The following is a 20138-nucleotide window of genomic DNA, read 5'->3' on the forward strand; positions in this document are numbered from 1 at the left end:
GAATTCCAAAGAAAAAAGGGTTTTTTCATCCTATCCTAGATCTGAGGAGACTGAACAAATACATATGCTGCCTCAGATTCATGATGGTAACTCTTGCGTCCGTGATTCCATCTCTGCTACTCAAGACTGGTTCATGGCTCTTAGTCTGCAGGATGCATACTTTCAAATAGTCATCCACCTGGCCCACAGGGAGTAGTTGAGATACACAGTAGGGCCAAATCACTCAGTACAAGGTATTGCCATTTGGACTTTCCACAGCACTTGAGAATCTTCGTAAAATGCCTAGCTGTGGTAGCTGCGCACCTGAGAAGATAAGGCATCCACATCTACCCTTACCTGGACGATTGGCTCATCAGAAGCAGATCCCAGCAGGACCAAAATGAGTGGCCTACATTTTGTCTCAAATGGACAGGAATATACCATAAATCTCTCTCACACAAAAATCTGAAAGCTGTGGCAAGATATATAGGTTGCTAAAGCATATAATTTATCTAAGATAAACTATTTGGTAGATCCCTGTAGTTTTTGGATCCATTAACAGAACAGATAATTTACACTCTACCTGCTCAGAAGACTTGATTACCTGGAACAAATAAAGTGAAGAATGCAATTCTGATGCTATTTGTTTAAGGGAGTATTTGTTTATAATGTTAACCACTGTACTTAGTAGCTGAAACTGACCTTTTGTACAGACTCTACTTTGTACCTGTATTAACCTACAATTGGATTTGTTCTCCAATATTAGACTGAAGTACGTGAAACGCATAACTCCACCCTACACAAACATATGAACACAGCCCCTATGATTCTTGTGTATGTGTATATACAGTTCTGGCATTCTGATTGCCCTCATTTGTAATAAGGAAACTAGACTGCAGAGAGTTTTTCAAATATTACCTCACTAGTCCAATACATAGTGAAAGATTTACAGTTCTATTTACATATTCTAGAATATTTGCGCTATCAAACTTTCTCATAACTTTAAATATTTATTCTGATCTCTTTCATATTGTTTGTCCCTTCCATCCAAAAACCTATTTGGTATTATTTGATTGTTGAAATAGTTTCCTTTTTCATGTTTTTTATCCCTGGATATTTTCTGTTTTGATTTGACTAAACCACTTTTCTGTTGTTTTTTCATCAACTTAACTACCCTCCACTCTTGCATCCCTCCAAATTCTATCAACAATTTTTTCCACCTTCTTGTACCTCTGCGCCAAGTTCATTACCTAACAGTACAAAATTAACCAGATCAGTCCTAACGCTGATCCCTGTAATGTTCTTTGGTCACTTCACAGTATCTGAAACTTCTTTACTCAAGTTCCTTGCTCAATATCTTAGCTAGATTTTTTTTATCCCTTTAGGCAGCACATACTCTCCTGTGCATTATCCTTACTGGCCTGTAGATCACATTTTCATATGTTCTGTAGATAGAACATTTGGTATGTCCAGATAAATTACATTTGATGCTTCCACCATCAATACTTTTTGCTATAAAAAAATCTTCAGGTTTCTTAGACATGATCCCTCCCTCATTGACAGAGATGTACTGTAAATCTTTCTCAGGTACATCCAAATCATAATTAACGTTCTAGTTATTTTATTTTGTTTGATACTTGTTTTCAGTATTTTCTCCAAAATGGACATTTATAAGACCTAGTATGTGCACCAAATTACTCACTGTTTCATAATCACCAGTTTTAGAGCAAGAAATTCCTCAGTGGAAAGAATATGTAGGTTAACTTTTAGGCCTATCAACTTATCAGGTTTTTTATATGTTGGTTTTGCTTTTTTTTGTTTTTGCCTGGGTGTATGTTCACAAAGGTGCAATGCAGAACTGATGAAAAATACATGGGACTAAGAAATCCTGCAAAAACGAAGAATTTGCTGGAAAATATCAGAAGGACTAGAAAATAAGAGCTAGTCCTAAGGTAAAATAGGATCTTGGTAATATTTTAGGCTTACCAACTTTGAAAGTGGCTGTGGTGGGGTGAACTAGGTCCAGAGGCCCCCTGCTGGAGGCCTCAGGATCCTGCCACACTCATCCCAAGTAAGGAGAAGTGGAGAGGTCCTCCAAGTAGGCAGCCCTGGGTGAGGGGTATGGCCTGAAGGCAGGGCTGGGTCTGGTTTAAAGAACACGGACACACCCAACCAGAGTGGGCACTCACAAGAAGTGGGTGCCAACCCCATTACATTTGGTACCAGAAGTGAGGATTCTTCAGACCAAACCCTGATCACCAAGGGGCATGACCATGGGAAAGGTGATCCGTCTGTTGGTGGCAGGCCAGCAGCAGCAGGAGGCAGCTATGCAGCAGAAACAGCAGCAGCGGCCCCAGGCCCTGCTGATGCAAGTAATGAAGAACCTGCAGAGGCAACAGGAGGCCCAGTTTGCAGCGCAGCAATGGTGGCAGGAGATCCACTCCAACCAGTAGGAGGGGATACAAAGGTGGTTGGGTCACCCCACACCCCAGAACCCAGTTGGTGATAGAACTGGTGGTCAGTTGGCTCCCGGCCTAGCGAAGCTCAGACCAGATGAGGACCCTGAGGTCTTTCTCTGGACCTTTGAGCGGGTAGCCAAGGCAGCAGCCTGGAAAGAGTCAACTTGGGCAACAGGTGGCTTACTGGGTGGTAAGCAATGAGCAGGCAAGTTCTTACCCTGTGGTGAAGGCAGCCATTTTGGATCAGCTAGGGCTGACTCGAGAGGCGTACAGTCACAAGTTCCAGATGGAATCGTTCCCATGAGGGGCATGACCATGGGTAATGGCCCAGAAGTTACGAGACCTGGCGATACGCTGGCTTTGCCCCGAAACCAGCTAGGTGGAGAAGCACCTGGCTCAGGTGGTCCTAGAGAAATTCCTGAAGGTCCTACTAGGTGGAGCACAGAGCTGGGTAAGGGATTTCCAGCTTGTCTTAGTGGGAGAAGTAGGGTAAGGAGACCCCAGAAAAGAGTCCAGAAGCGAGACCAGAATACCCCAGATGTGAGGAACCCGCTGAGGAAGTGTCGGCAAGAGTTGGACGAGGCTAACATCTCCAGAGAAAAAGTTATTAGCCAGCTGGTCCGGGTAGAGCAGGAATTGGCCCGGGTACAAGTGGAAGCCAAGGGGCAGAGGCTTTGCAGGCAGCATTGGCCCAGGCCCAGAGGCAGAAGGATCAGTGGGCACAACTGGATACAATAGAGACCCAGAAAAAGGCCTGGGCCCAGCAGAGAACAGCAGGGACCTCGACAGAGTTCAGCATCAAGCAGAACACTGTGGGAACTCAGGCTAAAATACCCAGTGTGCTAACTAGTACAGAGGCCCAGACAGATTCACCCCCGCTTGCAGAGGAAAATGAGAAGGGTTGGGATAAAGAACAGGACCCTAGGATAGGGAAGGAAACAGTGCATGCAGGCTTTATAAGCTCCCTCCTAATAGAGGATGAAATGGTGAAATGATTGGAGCCAGCAGAAAAGGAACTGGAAGATCTCAAGTTCAAGAATGAGCAGGTGACGGAAGAGCTCCAGTTCACCGAGGAGGAAAAAGAGCGCTTGCTCCACACAGTGTATGATTATGAAACACAGTTAGAGGCGTGGCGTACAGAGACCCCAAAGCCCAGGAGGCGAAAGTGAGTCAAGGACCATGAACATGCTTTCCAGGTAAGAAAGACCTGGGAGCTTCGACTCTGGACACAGGGTGAAGCCTGGCTAGAAGCTCACCAGACAGTGAGGTCTGGGGGAGGGAGACCTGATTGAAAGGGGCAAGAAGTAATACAGATTCTCAAAGTGAAGAGGCCAGAGAGAAAAGGACCCTGCTAGATTGGGGCCATAGGCATTGACTCTGTGGGTGCTCTGGGGCTGGAGCACCCACGGAAAAAAAAATAGTGGGTGCTCAGCACCCACTGGTAACCCCACAGGTCGCACCTCCCCCTTGCCCCCAGCGCCTCCCGCCCACCGCCATCAGTTGTTCAGCGGCATGCAGGAGGCGCTGGTGGGAGGAGGCAGGAAGGGGCGGGGGTGAGGGTGGTGGAAGGGATGGAGTGGGGATGAGGCCTGGGGCGTACTGGGGGTCAAGCACCCCCCGGGAACAGAGGAAGTCAGTGCCTATGATCAGGGCACAGAGAGACTATAACTAATAGCCCTCCAAACAGAGAAGTCTGGGAGGGGAAAGACCCTGCTAATGTGGGGCAAAATGAGAGAGTATTCACTACTGAACTACTACCCCAATCCTGTTGGGGAGGGGAGAAATGTGATGGGGTGGACTAGGCCCAGAGGCCCCCTCCTAGAGGCCTCAGGGTCCTGCCACACTCATCCCAGGTAAGGAGCAATGGAGAGGTCCTCCAAGCAAGCAGCTCTGGGGATGCAGTCCAACAGCAGGGCTGGGACTGGTTTAAAGACCGCGGACGCACCCAAGTAGAGGGGGCACTCGCGAGAGGTGGGTGCCGACCCTGTTACAGTGGCCCTTTCAATAGTTTTGGAATGTCTATCTCACTTGTCAATTAACTATGTTTATCCTCTCTTTGAGGCCTTACTCCTGACTTCACTGGCCTTGTGTACTTAAAAGATTTCCTATTATTTTTCTTTTCTTTGATGAATTGCCTTCTATGTCTCAAGTTCACATTTTTAAATATTAATGTTGTAATCTTTCCAGTCACCTGCACACTATGCATACAAATGTATTGAGTTTCCATGATGCTCTACATTGTATTCATTAATAAATGTTTAGTTGCTATGAAGATAGCTCACTGCAAACAATAGGAATTACAATAATCTGCACTAACGTTAGTTATCTTGTGATATATTAAACAACTTGTTATATCATTATGCCTGCCATTTGCCCCTTCTTAACTCAGTCATTTTTTGCACTTTTCTGTACGTTCACATGGCCTTTTTCATTGTTTCCTCTACTGCTGGCTTTAAAGCCGAATGGTTTGCATGACCCATGAGCATAGCTTAATTTATCTTGCAGCACTTCCATCTCTGTGTGTCTGTTCTCTAACTTGCTATTTTTTCTTTTTGGTTTTCCCCTCCCCAAACTCCCTGATTTCTGGTGAAATTAGATATCATGATAATCTTCACTTTTGTGTGCCTACTACTTTCCAAACTTGTGTTTTTCCAAGAAGTCATGAATTGTCCTTTTCTTCACCACGATTAAGTAAGGAAGCAACCCTATAACCCGTCCACAACTATCACTCCTACCTCTTAAGGGAGGGGCTCACAAACTGCTCATAAAGGCAAAATGTAGGAATGCTGGGGTCTGCACAAAATTTGTATAACAAAGAGGAGACTACAGTAACTTTAATATGGAAGGGCAACCCCGAGAGACTACCAGTCCCAGAATGCAATGCTCTGCCTTCATGTATGCTGCAGCTCCACATCTATGATAAGTGACAGCTAACGCTTTATTCCAACGTTATAAAGTTTGTGAATGAGAGGCTATAATGATTCTAGACCAGTATAAAGGGGAAGAAGAAATGTCATCAAATATAATGAAAGGTCGTTTGCATAAAGGCTGAAGCAAGAAAAACCTTCATAAAGGCCTAGCAACAATATAAGAATTAAGTCATTAACAGTGTGTGGTACTGGGGTCCAGCTGCCTGCATGCCCCTGGGCTTGAGCAATTGCTTGAGCAAGAGCAATAACAGGACAGCTGTGTGAGCTAAAGAATGCAAGATTCTTGGGATTTAAATTAGTCACACTAAAGGATCTATCAAAATGGTGAGGTGATGAGAAGAGCCTATGAGGGCAAATAAAAGCAGTGTTTTTTTCTGGCAGAGGTTCTTCCGAGATCCCTCTGACCCCTAGTTAATAGCCAGCCATTCAGTTAAAGGGAATGTTGGGGTGATAACTAGGTTTCTAATTAACATCCTATCCAAATACTTCTAAATCAACCCTGCTGGATATGGTTCATCCGTGGGCTCTTAAAATACTTCTGAAGGAGAAATAACATTTTCATGGAGAAGTTGCAAGTATTTTGAAAAAAATCTCTTTGAGGTGGACACACAGTTAACACCCCTCTACAACTCTTTCCCTCTCACTTAAAATTAAGCAGGCTGAACTGTTCTTACTGTATTGATATATTTACTGTAAACTTATCCAGTAACTGCACTTAATATAACGTTGTTTCCTCCCTCCTTGGGTTATGATGATGTGGAAAACAGATGAATAGATTCTCAAGTCCTTTACTCCCCACCCCCTCCTGTTTTACTGAGCTTGCCCTGAGATAGGCTTTTTGCGGGGGGGGGGGGGGGAGAGATGGGGAAAGGGCAATATTGGTGGGAACCGTTGTTAAAATATTGGCAGTGCCCACAGGAGGAAGGGGAGACTGGGCAAAAATTTGTTGGGGGCGGGAGGGGGAAAAGTGCATCTGAGAGACCCTAACCCATGGGGCAGGGACCTATTTCCCTACTTTTGACCCTACCATCTGTCCTTGTTATTTTTTCTGTTGTTCCCCATAATTACTTGGGCCCCGGGCCCAGTGGATCCTCCCCATAGGCTGGGGAAGGGTCCTTTAGCCTGGAACCCAATAGGAGGGGCCTAACTATCTTTAGTTTATTCAGGGAAGCAGTTTGGATGCTGTAAAATCATATCATTAGTAATGGGGAAAGGAAACTAGAAGGAAACATGTCTTTCTGGCAGCAGATCAAAATGTCAAGGGTGTTTGTGGGTAATGGTGGGAAACTGATATTTTGGGGCGTTTGAGCCTCATCTCACCCTGAGGCCCCTTTTTGTTGTTTTAAATACCTGATCTTTCCTGCACCTTGCAGGCACCAATTTTTTGCTGATAGGGAACCTCACTCTGGGGGCAGAGAGGGTTGAGAAGCATTTGGGTGGGGAGAGGCAATTAGGGAAGCCCACTCTCCCTCAGTCCTGGGGGGAGCAGGGGTGGGCGGGGGAGCCCCCCTCAACCCTAGTCCAGGGTGGAGGCGGGGCGGGAGCCCTGGCCCGTGGGGCTCAATGAGAAGCAGCTGCAGCGCGGAGCTCATTCATGTGCAGGGAGGAGGCGCCTGTGCGCTGGCTCCCCCTCCCGCTGCCTGCCTGGCAGGGAGTCCGGGGAGGGGCCGGCTGGGGCGGGCGGCGCTGGTAGCTGTCCTGGGTGTTGAAGCTGCTGCCGGATCTAGGGAGCCGCCGGGAAGCGACGCCAGCCCGGACGAGGCAGCATGGACTGAGCGCCGGAGGGAGCGGACCGGGCAGCCGCCTGCGATGGGCCAGGCATGATGGGGGCGCTCGGCTCCATGCTCCCGCTGCTGCTGCTGGTCTTCGCCGTCGCCCCGCACACCCAGCTCCCGCGCGCCGGAGCCGCCGCCGCGGCCAGATTCGGTGAGTGCTGCGGCCGCAGAGGAGGGGCCGGGCCGGGCCAGGTGGAGCGGGAGGGGGCTGGGGTCTCACAGGTGAGCGGGGCTGCCCGGCGACGGCAAACGGGGCAGCCTCGGGAGACAGTCCCCCGCAGCCCGCCCCGCCGAGCGCCCGCCCTCAGCCCCGCGGCCGCCCTCAGCCCGCCCCGCCGAGCACCCGCCCTCAGCCCCCGGCTGCCCTCAGCCCACCCCGCCGAGCGCCCGCCCTTAGCCCCGCGGCCGCCCTCAGCCCGCCCCGCCCAGCGCCGCGGCCGCCCTCAGCCCGCCCCGCCGAGCGCCCGCCCTCAGCCCATCGGCCGCTGGACGCCTCCTGTCAGCCCCTCGGCACGAGCCCCCAGCCCTCTCCCGTCAAGCGCCTCCTGTGAGAGCCCCCAGCCCACGCTGCTGTGAGCCTGGTGTGTGACAGCCCCCCAGTTCCTCCCCACACACCAGGTTCAGAGTCGGATGAAAGACCCCCGCAACTCACCCCTCTGCCAGTATCATGAAACCTGCCCTCCCCCCCGCTGCAGAGCCAACTGCCAGACTCATCATGGTGTGAGGTCTCCAGAGACTCAGGCCAAACCCACCCCCTTGAGATCATGGTGTGAGATCTCCCTGCCAAACTGACCCCACTGAGATCATTGTGTGAGATCCCCAGAGACCCTCCTGCCAAACCCACCCCACTGAGTCCATTTTGTGAGATCTGCTCCACCGCAGAGACCCTCCTGCCAAACCCACCCCAGTAACACCATTGTGTGAAACCTCCCCACTGAGGGCTTTCAGGTGAAATCCATCTGAACAGAGATTACACCACCAACAGTATTTGTGAGAGCTTCCCAATGTGCCTACTTGTGTCGCTGGGAGCATTCATGTGAGATCCCCTGCAGTTAAACTCGCTTCACTGAGACCATTCATTTGAGGCTTCCCACAGAGATCCCCAACACCAGTTCCCTAATCTCCTCATCAAATTCAGCCACGGAGATCAACTACATGGGACCCCCTCAAACTAATCTCATCCTGCTGAGACCCCTACCAAACTCAACCTATTGAGACCATTAGTGTGGGACACCCCTCCCCCCCAACAGAGCCTTCTCCAACTAAATTCATCTCACTGAGTCCCCCTCTCAGACATAAAACTTCCACTGAAACCTTCCATCACTGAGCCCCCAAAATTAAAAGTACCCCCACTGCCACCCACCCCAAACTAAATGCACCAAGGTCTCCATATATTTACTCTCCCAAAATCTAAACTCATTGCGCTGGACCCCTCACATGCTTTAAACCCATACTGAGATCCCTATACAAAGAAATTCCCAAACAACCCCCCACTGAGAGACCCAAAATTAACCCACCCACTGACACAATACTGAACCCCATGTTAACTCATGGAGAGCCCCCAAACTATTGAACAATATCCCATGAAGACCATCAAAAAGCATTATCCTGCTGAGACCTTCTCAAACTAAGCCCTGTTGTTAAGATTCCATTTAAATAAACCTCCCACAGAGAACTTGCAAGCATTAAACCTTGCACTTGAATTCCCTAAATTCAGCTCCCCCAAATCATGAAACCCCCAACACTAACCCTAATCTACTCAGAGATGCTCTTACAACTAACCTCATGCTCTGCAGCTAAACACTAAATCTTCTTATCCAAACCCCATCGCAACAAGCCTTCTCCTTTCACTGAAACTCTGGTAACTAAATCCCAATCAAAGCTACCCACAATGATCTCTATCCAAACAGTCACCCTGACTTACAGCTTCCTACAGTGACTCACCTTGCAAGAAGTGGTGACTTGGTGGTGACTTGGAGAGTTTTGCATTTGGCATCATTTTAGTGGCTGCCTGGACTGGTTAGTGGGATCAGAATGCTAGGTAAATTAGCTTCCTCTGAGAAATACCCCTTTCTATAATAAAACAATTAAATTAAAAACAGAGGAACCCCTCCAAAGCAAACTGTGCAGTTTTCCTAATGCTAATATTGTCTGTTAAAAAGGATTAAAAATGAAGCTAATGATTTCAGTTCAAGCCAGAGAGAATAAACATTAAGTGCTTGCTGTGAGGGGGGTTGGTGAGATACGTTTTTTAGGGAGAAGGATTTTGGACTGAAGATAGTAGCAGCATCCTCAGTTGTTTCAGTCATGGAGCCCACTCTTCATGGCCTCATGGGAAGAATGCCTGTGTCCAAAATCTTCAGATATTGTCTTAGTGGTTTCTTTTATTTTAAGAATGCAGTCATTTACATTCTGCTTCTTGACACAATTCAGTTTCTGGTTCCTGGTGCCCTGAACATAAATTTAAAATCTTTTGGGAAATCACAAGAAGTTTGAAAGTATGGATCTGTTTGAAAAGGAGGAAAGGCTCTATTGCCTTTCAGAAAAGCCAGGAAAATAAATGGCTCTAGCACTGCTGGGTATGGAAACAGTTTTAAAATTTCCCATCCTTTTAGAATTTTATTAATCACTCTCTGGAACATCATTTCAGTATCTTGTTAATTGTGAGTTCAAAACTTTAATTTTTACTAATTTATGGAGGGTTTGTACTATTGTAGGCAACAATTACTGCAAGAAAAACAAATGTAACACTGTACAAGATGTCTGAGTTTTTTGGTTGCTGTGGAGGTTATACATTTGTTTTCCTCTGTTTCAACACAGTCCCACTTTCTTAACACACAGTAGTGCAAATATACACAGATACACTATACAACCACTATAATAAATGTTGGAGTCCACTTAAAAACAATGTACCTATAGAAAAAATTATATTTAGTTTGTATTTAGTAGGTGATCCAGTAAGTCTCACTATAGACTGACTCATAAATATAAATATACACCCTTGCAGAACCTCGTAGGACATTTTTGTGTGCAAAATGGTTGTATAAGTTATTAATTACAATAAAATGATCATCTTCAAATGATCACCTATCTATTTTATAACAAATACCTACATGGTTGTTTCGAGAAGTTGGGGATTAACAAGTTAAAAGGCAAGATAAAATATTAGATCTGTACATCTTCCTTCCTCTGCCCCCATATTGCACATACTATTGCAAGTCGTTCCTGTAAGAATATGTTTTTATAAGATACCATTATCAGCAAGAGAACATACTGCCTGCTACTGCTTCTTGACATTTAAAATACTTCTTTACTTGTAGCATTTTTCATGCAACTAAATGTGAAAATGTATGGCAAAAAAACTAGATTTAGCCAAGAAGAGATGGTCTTATCTTTTCCAACAAGGTGTTCAGTTTCAGAGAGAAAGAAAACAGCTGAGTACATTGTATCCAGTATAGATACTGTGTTCAGAAGACTGATTAAAAATAGAGCTGATAGTTTAATATTCTAAATTAATCCTTATAATGTTAAAAGGACACTGCCAACTTGAATTTTTGGTGGTGAACTATATTAAAAAACAAGAACACAAATAACCATTTCTGACAGAGCAGCCTACAAACAATATATCCTTATTTTGTTTCCTAATTCTGTTAGAATTTTTACATTTTTTTCTTTTCCCCTACTGGTGGTAATATTGATCTTTTCGGCTAGTCAGTTTCTCCCTTACTAAATAACTGCACAGGAGAAGCAGTAAAATTGGCTGTACACAACATGTTTTCAAATACATAAATCAAGCAGTTTTTAATCTTGGGTGTTGCTTATAGCTATAGTAGGTACAACATTTTCATACAGAATTATTGGTTTCAATTTGATGGTGTCCCTTTTAAAAAGATACAGCTGGATCTGATTTTCATATTAGATGACTTAGATGCTATGGGAAACTTGGGAACAAAAGAAATTGTCAGTATTGTTTATTACACTGTTACATTGAAGAGATGATTTATTTGTACTAAAACATTAAACTTAGTTCAGTACTTTAAGGTGAGTACAGTCACCTTAATATTGGTATTAAGTAATTGTAGTTTTATGTTTAATTTTACTTTAGATATGGTGACTTAAAATATACTTCTGTATTGCAGAAGGTGATGCTTATGAACTGCAGTAAAATGGATGTGGTTATTTGTGCAAAAAAAGTTAATATTTTATGATGTATTTTGAATGTAGCAATGTAGTTCTACTGTGGTTTATAAACTTGAGTTCTGTTTTTGTATCTTTAGCTCTTTAATATGACTGCAATAAATCAGTGTTGTTTTGGAAAATAAATTGTTGGAAACAATTGTTTCCATGTGCCCTATAATAACAGTTGCCTTCAAAGTGCTATGGAAATTATTTTATCAAAATTTGTTGTAAATGTAAACCAAGATCAAATGGACTGTAATTTATATGGCAGCATTTCAGTTTAGAAGAAGTAGGAAAGATCCTTTTTTTGATAAAGCAGTAACTGTAGGTTCCATTCATGCTTGTCACATACAGTGAATGAACATTTCATTTCAGTTGCAGGTTAATTTTAAAAATGGTAGGTAGGTAGAAACTGTTTAAATTAACTTATGGACTATTAGATAGTGCTGCATATTATTTGTATAAGTTTCACAAAGAACGCTGTGCTAAACAAAACTGACTTGGGATTCAGTCCCGGGACTACTTATATGAGTAAAGTTAAGCACGTGCTGAATAACTGCCAGATCAGGGGCTTGGGTTCCTCCCCTGCCCCCCAACAGAGAGTGAGAGGGAGGAGGAGGGTCTGTATGAATATGGAATTAGTTCTACATCCAAATGTTGATTCTTAAATTTCAAGAATACTGAATGGCTGACAAGACTGAAGAAAGGATACAGTGTTTTTTTGGTCAGTGGTTTGAGTTCAACCTAGGATTAGTAGTGGCTGAAAGTTGCTGCCATCTGATGGCTAGTTATTGCGGGATGGCAAATCAATTTATCTCAGTTTAGTACTTAGTGGACAGGTGTTAACATTACCAAACCCACCTGTGGTGGGGACTGGGCTTACCAGTGGTGCTTTCTAGTGATTAGGTCACTGTATCCCAGCTCTCTCCTGTTCCCAGTGTCCCTCACCAGCAATCACTCCAATGCTATGGTGGTCCACCTTTTGGTAGATAGCAACGTGGCCCTCCGGCTGGGTTACTATTTGGGTTCACCCTCTTCTGGGATAACAGAGTTAAACAAAATATATACAGTCCAACATCCCCACAAAAGAAAGGGTCTTCAGCCCACCTCTGGGCCCCTGTGGGTGGCATGCCATTGACTCAGTGATTACAGTAACTCTCTCTTCTCTGGGGGGCAGGGTTGGGGAAAGGGATTTAATGCCCCAGTGACACTGAGCACCCCTGCATTCACACTCTACACACTAGTGTAATCATTTTGTACAGAATATGCATTGGGGTGGCATTTGAAAACTAATATCAAATATTTTTGAGTGATATATGTATGTGGTGGGTATTAAGAGATATGGGTATATACTAGAAATATGACTGAAGTGTGCTTAAACTAGGCCTGTTGGGGAGTTGGTAAACAGGTCCCACATAGACAAAGGAATTTGAATTTGAATCTCTGACTGGCCTGTTCTTCAGGCAAAGGCAATGAAGTTCCATATTTGCACGTAAGTAGGACCATCAAGACAGTAGGGAAAGGAGATGGCAGGAAACAGAACAATTTGCATTTAAGCTAACAAGTGGGGAAGGAAGAGCATGAAGCTTCCTTTACCACTAGACTCCATGTTGTCTTCCTAACAGCTTTAATAAACTTTACTTTGAAGGGTTACCCTCATAAAAATCAATTTCCCAGGTTTACTGGTCTCTAAAGAGTGGAGGTCTAAAGTGATAAGCAATTGAATCAACTGATTGTGTACAATATTACTTTATTATAAAAGTGCATAGAGTGAGAATAAATGCATAGATCTGAAATCTAATGACACACCGGTGATTAATATCACTGTGAAATGTATGTATTAACACTATATGAGGAAATATGGATACTTAATTATATTAAGTTTTAAAGTCTGTGGCCAAACAGGGAGAAACCGGTTCCCTCCCAGACAAGACAGAAGGCAGCTATTTACCTGTTTCCTATATAAATTAAGCATAGTGGAATCAAGACAATGGAAGCCCTATTTACATACAGGGGGATGGAAAGCCCAAAGGAAGGGAAGAACAGTATGGTCATCCTGCTTCTTGAACTGAGATAATTGAACTCTGGAAGATATAAGCAAAAACAAAAGCCATCTTTAGGATCCATCACTAGACAGACCTAAGGGAACAGAGCTCTTGCAAGCTGAGAAAGATAGGTCATGCAACCAAGGGGGAGAAGGGGTTAAAGTCTCTGGAAACTGAATATAGTTGAGAAACCATCCCGAAGAAAGCCTATGCCTTGCTAGATTAAATTTTAGACTTCTAGATATGGTGTTTTCACTTTTATAAGCTTGTAATGCTTTCTAACATTATTCCTCTTATTTGGCATAACTTAATTTATGTCCTATTGTTAATAAATTTGTTTTACGTTTACTGTAAACCAATTCAGTGCTGAGTTTAAATGGAGGGATGTATTTACCCCAGTTAAGTTAATAAGTTGTGATGTGCTTTTGTCTGTTTACAAGAACAAATGAACCTTAGTATGTCTCAATCAAGGTTGGTGGATGCCAGGTTGGGCTGCTGGAGTCAGAGTTGCAAAACCAGGGCTGGCTGCATAGCACACAGACACTCAGGATGTGACCTGCATGCAGGGCTGGATTAACTCTCTTGGGGTCCTGGGGCTATTAGATTTTGTGGGGCCCCTGGCAGTTTGGAGTGCGGGAGTGGGCTCAGGGCTGGGGCAGGGGATTGGGGTGTAGGAGGGGGTGCCGCTCCAGCTGGGGGGTGGGGCCAGGGATGGAACAGGGGGTTGGGGTGCAGCAGGAGGTTCGGGTTGTGGGCTCTGGGTGGGAGTTTGGATGCGGGAGGGGTCTCCGGGCTGAGGTAGCGGGTTGGGGTGCGGGGTACAGGCTCCGGCTGGGAGACGCTTACCTCGGTTGGCTCCTAGTTGGCGGTGCAGCAGGGCTAAGGCAGAGTCCCTGCCTATCCTGGCTCTGCTCTGCTCTGCTCCCCAAGGTGGCCGGCATGTCCAGCCCCTAGGCGGAGGGGCCAGGCTGCTCTGTGCAATGCACGCTGCCCATGCCCACAGGCGCTGCCCCCGCAGCTGCCATTGGCCGCGACACTGGGGGTGGGGGCAGTGCACAGAGATTCACTGAATGCCTCTTGCCTAGGGGCTGCAGGGGCATGCTGGTGCTCGTGGGGGTGGGGCGCTGACACTTGGGGACCGGTGTCTGGCCCGTGGAACAAAGACTTGCTGCAGGCCAGAAGAAAAGAAGCAGGAGGCCGCATCGGTCCTATGGGCCTCCTCTTAGCCCGAGGCTCTGGGCTGAAGCCCCTAAAACCTTTGTGTTAATCTGGTTCTGCCTGCATGCCTGGAGGCTGGCTGTAAGTGTCCCAAGCTGGGAGCTACAGCAGCAAAGCATTGTAAGGCACCCAGTGTTGCAGGGCAAGTGGTGATACAACCCCTCACTGGTCTGGATTTCACACAGAATCAAACTCCATCACAGCCCTTTCCACAAAATGGAGGTTGATAGAGGAGCCAGGGCCCTCTCTCCATCTCCAGCAAACTCTGACCCTGGGCCCCATGAGAAGCAGTAATAGCAAATACCCCAGAATGATTCAAGCATGCTTCCCTGCGATCCATTTCCTACCACTCACTTCCCCCAGGGCCTCAAAGTTTTTTCACTTGCAGTCCAACAGAAAATAGCATAAACAACTGACTTTTCCACCCAGCTGGGCTCAGCTTGTAACCTTCTTTGCAGGCTAACTCCAGCTTCAGACTGTCGCAAATTCATAACTTTCACTCCACAGTCTGCCTCTACCCAGGGTTTTAGGCAGGCCGCAGTACCTGATCAATTCCTGCCTCCAGTCAGGCTTCCAGCTCAGGGCTCAGCTACCCAGGCTTCCCTCAGTCCAAGAGAAAAAGCTCTCAGCTACCTGTCATGTGGGTTTCCTCCCTAGTCCCTCCTTTAGGCCCTGAGGTACCTGTTGTTGATACTGGGATGGGTGGGCCTAGGGCCACCCAAAAGAAATGATCTGCCCCGCCTCAACTGAGGGGAGGAACCATTGAACCCAGGCCACAAATGAATTATTCGGACAACAAATGAAAAAACAGATTGAAAAATCTGGGCTCCAGAGGAGGACACTGAGCAGAGAATCCCTGACGGTGTCCACTGCTCCTTCAAAGATGTCTAAGGAGTCAGTGGACACAGCCCAGAGGAATTCTGCTTGGAGGAATGATCATATGAGGACTGGAAATAGCTCTCAGTCACAGAGCATCTCCCCATTGAGCTTCCTCCTCGTGGTTTGTGGATGGCCATTTCAGCCAACTTGAGCAGGAGGCCTGAAAACTACAGAAATAGCAAGTTGGGGGAAATCTCTTGCATTCCGTTATGCTTTTACATTGCCTGTGCAACTGCTGATGATGGACTCCAGCACTCCAAAAGAGTTCCACTTCCATTTCCAGCAGATCCCAAAAGCAATATATATCCCAGCTTCATCAAATTTGTACTCCAGCACAAAACCTGAGCAATGTCGTCAGATGTTCTTATATCAACAGATTGGCACCTCTGACTGTCACACATTCCATATATTTGGATAGTTATTCTGCCTGAATATTACTGAAGTTACCACCATTAAGCTTTAGAGGCAGATTTAGGAAGGAGTAGTTTATGGGATTGGATGAAAATGAGAAAAGGGATTAGAGATTGTTTTAGAGATAAAGATAGGAAGGAGAGGGGTGGTGGGAAAGAAGTTTCTGATAGGTTGTCTTAACTTTGCATATGAGAAATCAGCTAGATGTTGGGCAGGGGCAGGGGAATGGGGGTAAGTGGCATGTTTCTGTGCTGGGAGTCAAGTTCAGGAGAGGTGTCAGGGAGAAGAAGCATAAAAGTAAATGTGGAAGACTTAGAGATGTTTGGAAAAGGGAAGAGAGGAGTTGGGGATTAGACAGCTATACAGGATCATTGGAGAGAGGAGCAACGGTGTGAAATGGAGAGTGGGTCAAATTATAGGTAAATGCCATGGAACTGACAGAGAGGTTTAGGGAGAGTCAAGGTCAGCAGCAAAATCATAGAAGATTAGGGTTGGAAGAGACCTCAGGAGGTCATCTAGTCCAACCCACTGATCAAAGCAGGACCAACCGCAACTAAATCATCCCAGCCAGGCTTTGTCAAGGTCTCAAGCCTGACCTTAAAAAACTCTAAAGATGGAGATTCCACCACCTCCCTAGGTAACCCGTTCCAGTATTTCACCACTCTCCTAGTGAAAGAGATTTTCCTAATATCCAATCTAGACCTCCCGCACTGCAACTTGAGACCATTGCTCCTTGTTCTGTCATCTGCCACTACTGAGAACAGCCTAGCTCCATCCTCTTTGGAACCCCCCCTTCAGGTAGTTGAAGGCTACTATCAAATCCATCCACACGCTTCTGCAAACTAAATAAGCCCAGTTCCCTATCCTCATAAGTCATGTGCCCCAGCCCCCTAATCATTTTTGTTGCCTTCTGCTGGATTCTCTCCAATTTGTCCATATCCAGTAGTGGGGGCTCCAAAGCTGGATGCAGTACTCCAGATGTGGCCTCACACGTGCAGAATAGAGGGGAATAATCACTTCTCTTGATCTGCTGGCAATTCTCATACTAATGCAGCCCAATATGCTGTTAGTCTTCTTGGCAACAAGGGCACACTGTTGACTCATGTCCAGCTTCTCGTTCACTGTCCTTTTCTGCAGAACTGTCACTTAGCCAGTTGGTCTCCAGCCTGTAGCAATACATGGGATTCTTCCATCCTAAGTGCAGGACTCTGCACTTGTCCTTGTTGAACCTCATCAGATTTCTTTGTCTAGTTCACTCTGGGCCCTATCCCTACCCTCCAGTGTATATCTCTACCCCGAGCTTTGTGTCATCTGCAAACTTGCTGAGAGTGCAATCCATCCCCTCATCCAGATCATTAATGAGGATGTTGAGCAAAACTGTCCCCAGGACCGACCCCTGGGGCACTCCGCTTGATACTGGCTGCCAGCTAGACATCGAGCCGTTGATCACTACCCATTGAGCCTGATGATGTAGCCAGCTTTCTATCCACCTTATAGTCCATTCATCCAATCCATACTCCTTTAACTTTCTGGCAAGAATATTGTGGGAGACCGAAAGTCAAGGTATATCACGTCCACCACTTTTCCCGTATCCACGGAGCCAGTTATCTCATCCTAGAAGGCAATCAGGTTGGTCAGGCATGACTTAGAATCATAGAATATCATGGTTGGAAGGGACCTCAGGAGGTCATCTAGTCCAACCCCCTGCTCAAAAGCAGGACCAATCCCCAATTAAATCATCCCATCCAGGGCTTTGTCAAGCCTGACCTTAAAAACTTCTAAGGAAGGAGATTCCACCACCTCCTTAGGCAACGCATTCCAGTGTTTCACCACCCTCCTAGTGAAAAAGTTTTTCCTAATATCCAACCTAAACCTCCCCCACTGCAACTTGAAACCATTACTCCTTGTCCTGTCCTCTTCCACCACTGATAATAGTCTAGAACCATCCTCTCTGGAACCACCTCTCAGGTAGTTGAAAGCAGCTATCAAATCCCCCCTCATTCTTCTCTTCCGCAAACTAAACAAGCCCAGTTCCCTCAGCCTCTCCTCATAAGTCATGTGTTCCAGACCCCTAATCATTTTTGTTGCCCTTCGCTGGACTCTTTCCAATTTATCCACATCCTTCTTGTAGTGTGGGGCCCAAAACTGGACACAGTACTCCAGATGAGGCCTCACCAATGTCAAATAGAGGGGGACGATCACGTCCCTCGATCTGCTCGCTATGCCCCTACTTATACATCGCAAAATGCCATTGGCCTTCTTGGCAACAAGGGCACACTGCTGACTCATATCCAGCTTCTCGTCCACTGTCACCCCTAGGTCCTTTTCCGCAGAACTGCTGCCTAGCCATTCGGGCCCTAGTCTGTAGCTGTGCATTGGGTTCTTCTGTCCTAAGTGCAGGACCCTGTACTTATCCTTATTGAACCTCATCAGATTTCTTTTGGTCCAATCCTCCAATTTGTCTAGGTCCCTCTGTATCCTATCCCTGCCCTCCAGCGTATCTACCACTCCTCCCAGTTTAGTATCATCCGCAAATTTGCTGAGAGTGCAATCCACACCATCCTCCAGATCATTTATGAAGATATTGAACAAAACCGGCCCCAGAACCGACCCCTGGAGCACTCCACTTGACACCGGCTGCCAACTAGACATGGAGCCATTGCACTACCTGTTGAGCCCGACAATCTAGCCAACTTTCTACCCACCTTATAGTGCATTCATCCAGCCCATACTTCTTTAACTTGCTGACAAGAGTACTGTGGGAGACTGTGTCAAAAGCTTTGCTAAAGCTTTTGCCCTTGCTGAATCCACGTTGACTGTTCTTGATCACCTTCCTCTCCTCCAAGTGCTTCAAAATGGATTTCTTGAGGACCTGCTCCATAATTTTTCCAGGGACTGAGGTGTAGTCTGTCGTTCCCCAAATTCTCCTCCTTCCCTTGTGCATCATATTGTGCAATGGACAGGATGTCAAGACAGGTGTAAGTGGGAAGCCATTGTGAGGAGCGGAGGTGGTGGTCAGAGAGAGGGGAGCACTAAAACAGAGAAGTTGAAGTGAATCGTGTGGTGAAAATGAGGTTGAGAGATTCCAACTGATGGGAAGCATCGGTCCGTAGTTGGAGGCCAAGAGAAGTGGTAAAGGGGATTCAGGGGTTGGGTGTAGATTATGGCAGTTGTGGTGGGAAGAGAGAGAGAAATGATGTTGTTGTTTCAAAATCACAGTTAAAGGGAAGGTTTGAAAGTGGGAAGAGGAAGAGGGGAGTCCTGCCACAACAGGGAAGTAGTGTGTGTGTGTGTGTGGGGGGGAGAAAGTAGAGTAATCTATGGGCCTTTCAGCAGCCCTAGACCCAAATCTATTGTGAGACCATTAGGCTTTGGTAATTGTAAGTGAGGGAAAGGGGTGAGAAATGAGGGTAATGGACAGCATGGGATTTGTTAGAGATGAAACAGACATTCCAGAAAGAGAAGTTGAAGGGAGCAGAGCAGAGAAATAAACAGCAAGTTGGAGTAAGAGTGACAGACTCAAATGCAGGAGGAAAGGCCAGGGAGGGAATGGGTAGAAGGAAGGGGAACCTGAGAGAAGAGGTGCTGGATTGGGTCCATAAAGAGGAAGCTGGAAGAGGAGGAAAGGGAAGTGCATATGAGTGGATGACTATTGAGCTTTTTAATATAAGTTTCAGTTCTTTAGATGGTAATATATATTTTTATCCCAACCAGTATAAATGAGCCTCTATATACTGCAGCATTCATGATAAGACTCATTATACTGTTCAGAAGAATAATAATATTTATCTTATAAAAATAATTATTAAATTTAGGATCATGTTTATAAGGTGATTAAAGAGGCTTAGCTTTAAGGAACCCATCCCTTTTGAAAAATAAAGCGTGCTATAGGAAATTACAGTATCTTGTTCTCCGTATTTTTTTTTTCATTTAGTGCAAACATGCTTTATTGGTACTAATGACAATTCACTGATGCAGAATGCCTCTTAATGAAATACTAAGAATTATTTATCAAATAACATTTTGCGTAAGATTAAAATCAGTTTATAAATCAGATTCCTTCACAAGTTTTAAAGAGTAAAACCAGTTTGCTAGGAGAGTCTATGAGAGTTTCAGCGGGTCATAGGGGGAACCAGGTCTTTTGTTTAGTCACAGTCCAGCTAGACACACTAAGTGTGTAAGTGCTGCATAGGCTGCCTCATGTTTCATTAGCAGTACGTTTCCACCCTTATGTGAAGGGGGACATCTCTGATGAGGCGAGTG

The 20138-nt window shown here is 45.7% G+C and overlaps 1 protein-coding gene across 6 annotated transcripts in view; it reads left to right on the forward strand.

Annotated features, from left to right (window-relative positions):
- The first annotated feature begins 6975 nt into the window (after positions 1–6975).
- PTPRN2 (protein tyrosine phosphatase receptor type N2) overlaps positions 6976–20138 on the forward strand; it is a 1070187-nt gene continuing 1057024 nt past the window's right edge. For 2 of the 6 annotated variants that reach the window (XM_048837615.2, XM_048837616.2), the window contains exon 1: positions 6983–7294. In XM_048837615.2, the coding sequence (XP_048693572.1) occupies positions 7189–7294 (106 nt within the window). In that variant the 5' untranslated portion in view covers positions 6983–7188. Of the gene's footprint in view, positions 7295–20138 lie in introns of all 6 variants that reach the window. The other 4 variants (XM_048837617.2, XM_048837618.2, XM_048837619.2 and 1 more) reach the window with 3 other exon arrangements.

This window comes from Caretta caretta, chromosome 2 (genome assembly GCF_965140235.1).
Source record: "Caretta caretta isolate rCarCar2 chromosome 2, rCarCar1.hap1, whole genome shotgun sequence".
Lineage (NCBI taxonomy): Eukaryota > Metazoa > Chordata > Testudines > Cheloniidae > Caretta > Caretta caretta.